At 35.7% G+C, this 9862-nt stretch overlaps 1 protein-coding gene across 1 annotated transcript; it reads right to left on the bottom strand.

The window, feature by feature from the left end:
* Positions 1–345: 345 nt before the first annotated feature.
* LOC110878640 (solute carrier family 40 member 3, chloroplastic) lies at positions 346–6001 on the bottom strand. Its single transcript, XM_022126982.2, has 11 exons — positions 5549–6001; positions 4152–4359; positions 4006–4069; positions 3728–3852; positions 3090–3179; positions 2651–3004; positions 2444–2561; positions 2222–2368; positions 1798–1904; positions 1209–1322; positions 346–790 (listed from the first exon to the last, which is right to left on the bottom strand). Exons 1-11 carry the CDS (start codon positions 5701–5703, stop codon positions 509–511), a joined length of 1764 nt encoding a protein of 587 aa, XP_021982674.1. The 5' UTR covers positions 5704–6001; the 3' UTR covers positions 346–508.
* Positions 6002–9862: the final 3861 nt, after the last annotated feature.

Genomic DNA, 9862 nt, shown 5'->3' with positions numbered 1-9862 from the left:
ATTATTTTATAGAGTTCTACACCTTATTTGAAAAAGAAAACCACTAGAGAGCCTACAAAGAGTTAGATTGAAAAAAAAGTATTAAATTGGTTAAAAAAGAGTATTTTAAAAATATAAAAAATAAAACAACGATAACTGATTGTTTAAACAAGAAAAAAACAATATAAAGTATAGTATCTTGGTTAGAAAATAAAAAAGTAAATACAAAATATAAGGAAAACACCATTTTAGTAAATAGTTTTTTAGAAACACCAAAATGATAAATATTTTTTCCACCTACACTAGTTTAGGAAAAAACTCCTGAAAGTTGCATGTTTTGAAACTGACCTGTTAGTAGATCCATTGTAGCACTTCTAAGTTCTAACAACTAAATTGAATGTCAATGTAACATATACCACGATCTTATTACTCTAAAAACAACAAAACTAAAACTAAAATTAAAACATGAATTTGAGCTATAATTAGAAAACCCAATGGCTATATCTACAGTGAACTAACGAATTTCAGGTCACAAAGAGAAAAGGCTTGTTTGTACATCCGAAGGATTGGTTAACCACCGACAGAACAACCATGCTGCACCCACCACCGATATAAGGGAAAGCGTGGCCAAAAATCCAAAATGTGATACGTCGTTTGCAATTATAACAACACCCAATATTATCGACTCTGCTAAGCTGGCAATGGAAACCTCGGTTGCCCCGACAAGATTTGCTTTAGAAGGTGGGATCCCGGTTTGTAAAATCTGTGACCCGATTACTTCGTATGACATGTGCCCCAATCTTGATAACACCTGAATATTGAGTCGTTATTTTATATATAACCATTTTAGAGATTAGAGATTTGACTAATGGTACTTTATTAAAATGCCAATGTCACACAAAGTGGTAGCCTGATTAATGGGCCTTTTTTCTAATCTGAAAAAGATCACAGCTTCCATTAGAGATGGCAATTTGAAGATTTTAATATGAAATTGGCCAGGGATGTAAATTACTAATAACAGGTCAAATGGGTCGATAGCGGATAGAAAAGTGTTTACAATCTCCTATGTTTAAATTACTAATACAGGTCAAATGGGTCGATAGCGGATAGAAAAGTGGTAGGTCAATCCAATTTGTTTTGACCCATTACCCAACACGTCCCAACTTGTCTTTTATGCAAACAAATTCCATATGTTTGTGTGTTTTTAGATATAAGAAAAAAAGACTTACTATAAAACCAAGAAAAAACAGAAGTGCAGTCTGATTTGTAAGAGCTCCACTCCAATAGACACCAACCGCCATTGTAAGAACTGAAGCTTGCAATATGAGTCCAGCTGCTCCAGCCTACAACAAGAAATCCATTACAACTTCGTAGTATTTTCGTCTTTCGCAGTTATATATTTTTTTAGGAAACGACGCAATAAATGGATCAATCTTAGTTATGTTTTTTTTATCTCTAAAGGGTTAAATGGGTGAATCTAAAAGACCCAACTAGAAAGAAAAACGGGTCAAAAGTCACCAAAGCTTATTCAGATTCATAAAACCTCCTAATCACTGAACAACCGTGTCAGCTTTCGTGACGATCCGACGTCGTTTGGTGGTGTTACGAAGAATCCCGAGAAAACGGACGTACCAGGCCCGTGGGCCCGAATCCAGATTATTCTTCCCCAAGACCACCGTCAAGTTGTCCCGATGGCTCACATGAAGTTTGGTGCCGTTCCGACCTCGTTTGATACGGTTATGGTTGAACCACATGGACGCGCGGTCCCGACCCGAACGTCAGATTTTAATTACATGATAAGTAAAAAAAGAAGCTTACCTTTAAAATACCAAGGTGCTTGACCATTTGAGCAGACATGAATGTTGCTCCAACACCCATAAAAGCACATAAGCAACTAAAGCCTCCAATAAGAGACGGACTTAAACCTGAAAAGGATTAAAAAAACATATTGTTTTAACTTTTAAAACCGTCATATGCCAATGGGCACGGAATAATAAGCTTCTTGTTGATTAATGAATATCAAACTGAAAGCAGAATTTAAAAAGAACAAAAATTTTTAAATTCTAGTGGTGCAAGCCTGCAAGGTATCTGCAATAAAACTGAATCTTAAATAAAGATAATATTATCTATCTATCGAAACGTTAATTCTTCATGTCACAGTAATCGTACATCCAAACACCCCCCTTAAAGGGCTGTGTTAAAAAAAAAAAAAAAAAAAAAAAAAAGAGAGAACATAACATACCATGCTGTGTGAGGAAAGCTGTCATTAGACCACCTGGGGCAAGTACAGCATTAAAGCAAAGAAGTACATAAGCTAGGCTAGCTGGAAGAACAGGCTGCTTCATGTATTCATCCAACCCGTGTTTAATAGAAGCCATACTGATATCCACTGATCACCGCAGAGTACAAGATAAGTAAGAAAAACATGACGTTATAGATATTACTATATTAGTATCATATTCACCTAAATTATCGACATGTGGATCAGATTCTCCGGAGGAAGTTCTGCAGCATGTTTGTGGACATTTAGTACGGTCAAGAACACCATACGAAAGCTTGTTGGTTAACCACGTGAGACCAATCTAAAAATATTCAGAATAATAAAGCCCATTATTTGAATACAAATATACAATATATGACTACTATAAACAGAAAAAGCATACTTCATTACCACAACAGGCAATGCCCACATCATTAAAGCAGCAGCAAGCTTCAAGCATGTTACTGTTTCATATTTGGATAGAAGAATGCCAAACAGTGATGCTCCAGCAATCTCACAGAGGAGATCAATACGACTCAGAATAGCATTCGCTTGAGCAAGAGCAATTGGCCTGTTGGTTCCTGCTAACAGAACAACCCAATCACGTTCAACTGCAACCCCAAGAGCGAGTCCAGATAGCCTCTCAACAGCCCCTGCTAAAACTAATACGATGAACCAGGGACGCATGAGTACAGAGGTTTCAAGTGAGGCATGTGCCATATGTGCTTGCATTATCATCACAGCTGATAACAGTTGAGCAGATGCCTGATATACCCCCAAACAGTTTATTATTAATTTCAAAGAAGTTTTATGCCAAATATGACTATATATGTTCGAATTATGGAATAACCTGCACAGTAGTCAAAAAATTATATGCAGGTACACGGGGATATAGATCCATAAGTCTGCCAACTAACGGGCCTCCAGCAATAACAGCAACCTGTTGCAAAGTTGTAAACAACATATAGAAGAAGATTAGGAGAGAGGTCTTTTTATTTGGAATTGATAAAAAGAAGCATACATATACATAACAATTAACATGTATACACACAACACACATACATGTATAGGGGTGTGTTCATCTTAGAACCAATACTATGTGAGCACCACGAGAACCGCATAAGCAAATGTGTCGCATAGCATTTAAATGAAAAGAAAAATGGTTTATCTATCTCTCCTCGCTCCTTTGATTTTATCCCCTGGCTGGAATTTTATTTAAAAAATATATATAAAAATGCGCACATATGCATATACATGTGCGTTAAGACAAAAGACTATCAATACCATATATTTTTTCAAAATAAATCTTTAACATATTGAAATATACATGCATTATAGTCAATTTATATAGAAAATGATACAATGGTTGAAGCGGTTACTGCAATTCTTAACATATCTATGATTCTAAAATGACCCCCCCCCCCCCCCCCCCCCCAAATATGTGTGGGTGTATGTGTGTGTGTTGCAGCTCATATGAGTTAAAGAAACCTTGGTGCAGAAACCCATGACTGCAACTGGAAGAAGGCTTGGATGAAGCAAAGCAATAGCAGCAGGCCAAGCAAAATTCCATAGCTGTTCCACCAAGTTCCCAGCTAGACAACTAGCATATAATGCTGATAATCATATATCAACATCATGTCAGGAAAAGATGATCTGATATAAATATAAGCCTATGTACATAAGCTTATTTATCAAAGCAATCTAAATAAAAGATCTTCAATAAATACTCACTTAAACCAGTTTATAATACATAATGATTAGCTTACCATATAGCCCTGCTGGATGAGCAGGTGTTGCAGCAATGACATCCTGTTCTTCCTCTGAAAGAATCTGAAGAGGAAAGTGAACTCTGAAATACATAAATTATAAGGAAAACAGACAGAAAGCACGAAGGCAATAAATATGATGTTACCGGCAATGTTGTCAAAATCATGTCTACAAAAGTGCCTTCCACCAGTAAGTTTGTTGATTCAGTATCATGGATTTCCGAATCAAGATGGACAACGGGAACTGAACAACTTGATGCTTCTGATGAAGCATCATGATCAACTTCTTCAGTCACAATGTTATTCAAGACTTCAATATTTGTCAAAGAACATCTTGTATACAATTTGTTCAGCCTGTAGAAGAAAGTTGATGAATTATACAAATTGTACATTCGAAGTACACGTAATAACTAAGAATTCCATATTTCTAGTTTCATTATATTTCTACCTCCTAGTCGCGATTAATTAACACTTCCAATACTTAAATACTTTTGTTTGCTTGTTTGCTTTCTAAGGGGAGACACACAATCTATTTCTTCTTTGGGTATGTTTGGCATGGAGCTTTTAAGAGCTTTTAGGAGCTTCTAGCTTTAAGCTTTTAAGAAAAAGCTTCTACTCAATAAAAACTCTTGTTTGGTTGAAGGAGTTTTAAGCTTTTAAGTTAGGAGCTTGAAGCTTTTGGTTGAACGCTACTACTAGTAGCGTTTAGAAGGAGCTACAAGCTTTTAGGGATAAAATGACTATTTTAACCACTAAAAATAAGAAACTTTTTAATGCACCAACTTTCTAAATTTTTAGTTATGTCCATTTTGGTCATTTTATACATTTTATTAAAAGCTCCAACTACTCTACCAAACACCAAGGGCATGTTTGGCTAAGCTTTTCAAAACAACTTGTTGGCTTATTGACTTATCAAAAAGCCAATAAGTTGTTTTTGTGTTTGGCTAAGTCAAAAGTCCTTTTAGAAATGACTTTTTGCAAAGAAGAAAAAGGAGGTTTCAAGAAGTCACAATATTGTGACTTTTTTGCCAGCTTTTAACTTTTCAAACTACAAATTACCAATATACCCCTTCTTTACCCCCTATATCTAAAAGAATGCCCATTTTAGTCATTTTACATCAATAAGCTAATCCAAACACTTTTTTTAAAAACTCTTTTTCAAAAAGTCCTTTTCCCAAAAGTCCTTTTCCAAAAGTCCTTTTTAGCCATGCCCCAAATATATCTAAAAAACTACAGCTACTAGCTACCAGCTTCCAGCCACCAGCGTCCAGCTACCAGCTACCAGCTACCAGCCAACATCTACTTTTGCCAAACATACCCTTTGTCCTTGTTATTAATTTCAACTTATAACAAGCATTGTAATCATTTCCTTTATGCATTCTACTTTATTCTAAAGTGTTTTATTTTAATTTTACGAAATGCTTCCTACACATATCATGATATAAACTTAGCCTATTAACACAAACAGATAACCTAACCTAACCTAACTCGAGAACAAAACGCATCTAGAGTCAACATAAAATCAAAAAACAAAGAAAACTACCTCAAATTAGGGCAGCGTTGGATGAATCGCCGACGAGAAGAACGTAACGAAGTAGACGAACAACTATAACAATCGGATTGACGAGGAGACAAAGAAGAAAACGACCTAATTGAAGATACACTTGTCGTCGTCGAAGTAACAAACACCGATGCCATGACTGATTTGACCTGTAAAACACTGCTTTGGCCTTGAAGCAGCTCGTAGTTTCCGTTGGCAGTTGAATGAGATGACTATTCATGCAGCTGAAGTTGTAGATTGATGCAGTTTTAGCGACGAGAATATCATGGACGAACTGAAAGAATGAAGATAATGGAATTTGGGGAATATGAATTAGCGACGGTCGGAATCAATCTTATCTTTGGTGTGTAATGAGTTTGAGGCGGATTAAGCGACGGAATAACCAAAATGTTGAAAGTGTGACGTGCCGTGTTATTTGCCAGGATTATTATAGATGCTTTTTGTTTAGACTTTTCCAACTATATCCAATGTTTTAAAATCCTGTTTTGTTTTTATACCGTACTAAGGAGGTGTTTGGGATTCCTTCTCAATAAGGACTTATTGACTTATATAAGTCATAAGTGAGAAGTTAGAAATTCTAACTTCTCAAAAATAACTTCTCAACACACAAAATCTTCTTAAATAAGTTGATCCAAACACTTCAAAAACAACTTATTAACTTTTATAAGTCAATAAGTCATAAGTTGCTCCAAAATAAGCTAAGCCAAACACCCACTAAATTGGGCTTAGAAACGGTTTAATCGGGAGGAATCGTATGGTTTAACCGGGTGTACTGGGTGGTTTAACCGGTTCTACTGGATGGTTCAACCGGTACTACCGGCGAGTTTGAACTGGTTTTTAAAACATTGACTATATCCACGTCACCAAATAATATTCCCCACAAAAATAAAAATTAGGTAAAATTAGGTAGCGCGTGTTGACGAGTGACATGAACGAAGAAGCGTTACTTAATCTTATGCAAGATAAGTAAGAGTAACTAAGTTTGTCATGTTAAAGATAGCTTTAGCTAAGCTAGTTAATTGAGATTAGATAAGTTCGTCACACCTAAGGTAAGATTGTTTAATCTTACTTGGAAAAAGTTGCTTCGTAAGAACTTTTTGATAATGGCAATATAAAACAAAGCTTAATAAAGCAAGTTAGCCCTAACAACAAAAAAGGTGATTACATAGAAGAGAGAAGTTCAGTTAGATGGAGCACGTCCATGGTTCCATGCCACCACACCCAAAGCTAAGTCAGACTATTGCATGGAAGAAGGCAGTTTCTTTCTCACAAGCAGGGGCGAAGGATAAGAGGGGCGGGGAGGGGCGCCCGCCCCCCGAATTTTTCGCTCAGTAGTTTTATTCGCCCCCCCCCTCCCCCGGCCGAAAAATTCAAGCTTCACCACTGCTCACAAGTAGGGGTGGCAAAATGGGTGGGTTGGGTAGGTTTGGGTAATGGGTTAGGATGGGTATGGGTTGGAATGGGTTTGGGTTAGAATGGGTTTATTAAGAAATGGGTTAGGATGGGTTTAGGTCAAGATGGGTTTTTGTCAAGATGGATTTGGGCATGATAGGCTAAAAATATAAATAAAAATTAAAAAAAAATAAAAAAATCAAAAAATTAAAAAAAAATTAATAAATCAAAAATATTGAAAAAAGACTAAAAAAATAAAAAAAATCAAAAGATTTAAAAAAAATAAAAAAAATAAAAAAAAAATAAAAAAATAAAAAAAGTTAAAAAAAAAGGTTCCGTGCTTTTTGAAGATTGTACGTCACGATAAACTTCATTTGGTACCGGGTACCGGCTTGGTTTAAAAAAGCGCGCTTGAAGCGCGCTTGAGGCGATGAAGCGATGAAGCGATCGGAAAAACGCTTTTTTGGCTCTGAAGCGATGCATTACATGAAGCGACCTGAAGCGAGCTTTAAGCGGTGAAGCGTTGAAGCTGTGAAGCGACGCTCCAGCCAATCAGGTCACCATTTGGGCCATTTTTTAAGCCCAACAGTCTTTACAAGGTACATATCGACCTTATAGCGACGGTATAGCGACTTCCTATGTGAAATCCGGCTACAAATTCCGGCGACGGAGTTGCTTTCAGCCGGAAACCAGGAAGAAGGGGGAAGAAGAAGAGAGATGCTGACGGTGACGGCTGCGTATATGTATTTTAGGTTTTTAGGGTTTTTATAAGTTAAGGTTTTTAAACATTTAACCCCTCTTATCTTTCATTAGTTTACATTCAGTCCCTAAAACTTCTAACTTTTTACTTAAAAAGTGTAAAGATAGTTTGTCTATTTAAACATTTAACCCCCTCTATCTTCAGTAGTTTACATTTGGTCCTTAAACTTTTTAATTTATGCATAAAAGTACAAAATTAACATTATAAAATACATATATATAATATGGATAGCTATTTTTTATACATATATATATAATTAACATTATATATAATTATATATAATATGGAGCGCTTCGTATACGTGAAGCTCTCGCTTCGCGCTTGAAGCTTCGCTTAAAGCTTTTGGAACCAAAACGCTTCGGAGCGCTTCGCGCTTTTTTAAACCAAGGGTACCGGTACCGAACCGTACTTGTACCATCAAATTTTTAGTGAAAACCTAATATAAGATCTAACACCTACAAGTTTCTACAATTCGACTAAAATTGCTTGTTGATCAACCCTACTCAATATGATCATTCAATTACACACACATAATGCAATACCAGATGAAAGTGACCAAGACAACTAAAACTTGAGTGGCAAACACACAAGTACACAACACACATATATATATCATGGACATCCATGCAAATGGTTATATAGTCAAAATTTATATGTTATAACATTAGAATGCATTACATGTAATATGTACACACATAAGCAAGATGAATCCCCTAAAATACAAAAAAATTATGACAAAAAATGGCAAAATAATGATGATCATTGAGATAAGCAGTTCTCCCACTATTTGGAAGAAGTCCATCCTTAGCCTTTTCAGAAAGAATCTTAAACACTGCATCCATGTTCCCTTGTTTTGGTTTATCTCAACAAGAGCCTTTGCCACCTCAGCATCCGTAACCTTACAACTTCTCAACACACAATTGTTTGTTCGTAACTTCACTCGACTCAACAGTCATTTCACCTTTCACAAGCTCTTTTACTAATGCGATAATAGTTGCAGTGTGCGGCATATATCCATGACTCACCACCTCTTTATATAACTTAAAAGATTTCCTCAAGTTCCCGCGGCCCGCCTTTACAATGGCCATGTACAAGAACATTATAAACAACTTCAGTGGGTGCTTGTTTTCTTTGAAGCATTTTATCAAACACCTTATCTGCTTCATTCATCAAGCCTTTCATGCAGAACCCTTTTATAAGAGCTACAGCGCTTTTCAACTCCATGTTCAGTGAAAACCTAATATAAGATCTAACACCTACAAGTTTCTACAACTCTATCACAAATGAGCTGAACAAATCGAACAATACACCTACGAGAGTCCGATCTACATCTTACAAACAGATCTAAACTCATATTAAGAACTAGAAATGCGAAAATTACAGTGGATAAAGTGATAGACGACACACCTTGATCATATCAATAGGCTGGGTGACACATGTAGCAAGCATACCAGAAGCTCCGCCATTAACGAACGGCTTGATCGTCGGCCACACACCGCCGATTGCCTTTGGTTTCTCAACTCCCATTTTGACGAGATTTGGGGGAAATTAAGAGAGAGAGAGAGAGAGAGAGAACGCAAGCAATGAGGTAGATTCAAATGGAAAGCAGAGTAGTAATGAAACGAATGCTAGAAAAGGAGTGGGATCAAATACAAACACTTAAATTTGTAAGAATTATAAGAATCAACATATAATTGACAAGTGTCCATCAATAAAAAAATAGTTTAGGGGTAATTTAGACCTTTTGATCATATATATTTATAACTAATTAAAAATAATTACAAAAAATATAATCAGCACAACACTATATAATTAGCATAACATCCTTAATTGTTCTTCATTATCAGCACATCGTCCTCAATCGTTCTCCATTATCAACATAAACGACATTAGCACAACATCCTCAATCGTTCTCCATTATCAGCACACCAGATGTGCTGATTATATCTACTTTTGGTGTTTGTTTGTATTATTTTGTAATTAACACATAATCAGCACGTTATCAGCACAATTTAAAACACCTTTTGTTAACTTTTTTTAAAAATCACTTTCATAAATACAAAAAAAGTATAGCAATATGGTACTCATATTAAAGATAAAAAAATACTTGATTTTATGATATATATATTTTTTTTTAAATAATG

Source organism: Helianthus annuus, chromosome 9 (assembly GCF_002127325.2).
Source record: "Helianthus annuus cultivar XRQ/B chromosome 9, HanXRQr2.0-SUNRISE, whole genome shotgun sequence".
In the NCBI taxonomy this organism is placed as follows: Eukaryota; Viridiplantae; Streptophyta; class Magnoliopsida; order Asterales; family Asteraceae; genus Helianthus; species Helianthus annuus.
This window is presented reverse-complemented; position numbering and strand designations above follow the sequence as displayed.

Excerpts from the sequence above, each read along its gene's own strand:
- LOC110878640 (XM_022126982.2), bottom strand. The coding sequence starts at position 5,703 with ATGGCATCGGTGTTTGTTACTTCGACGACGACAAGTGTATCTTCAATT. Across the intron at positions 4,070-4,151 it reads TGATTTTGACAACATTGCCG|ATTCTTTCAGAGGAAGAACA; the intron begins GTAACATCATAT and ends TTTCCTCTTCAG. Across the intron at positions 3,180-3,727 it reads TCATGGGTTTCTGCACCAAG|GTTGCTGTTATTGCTGGAGG; the intron begins GTTTCTTTAACT and ends ACTTTGCAACAG.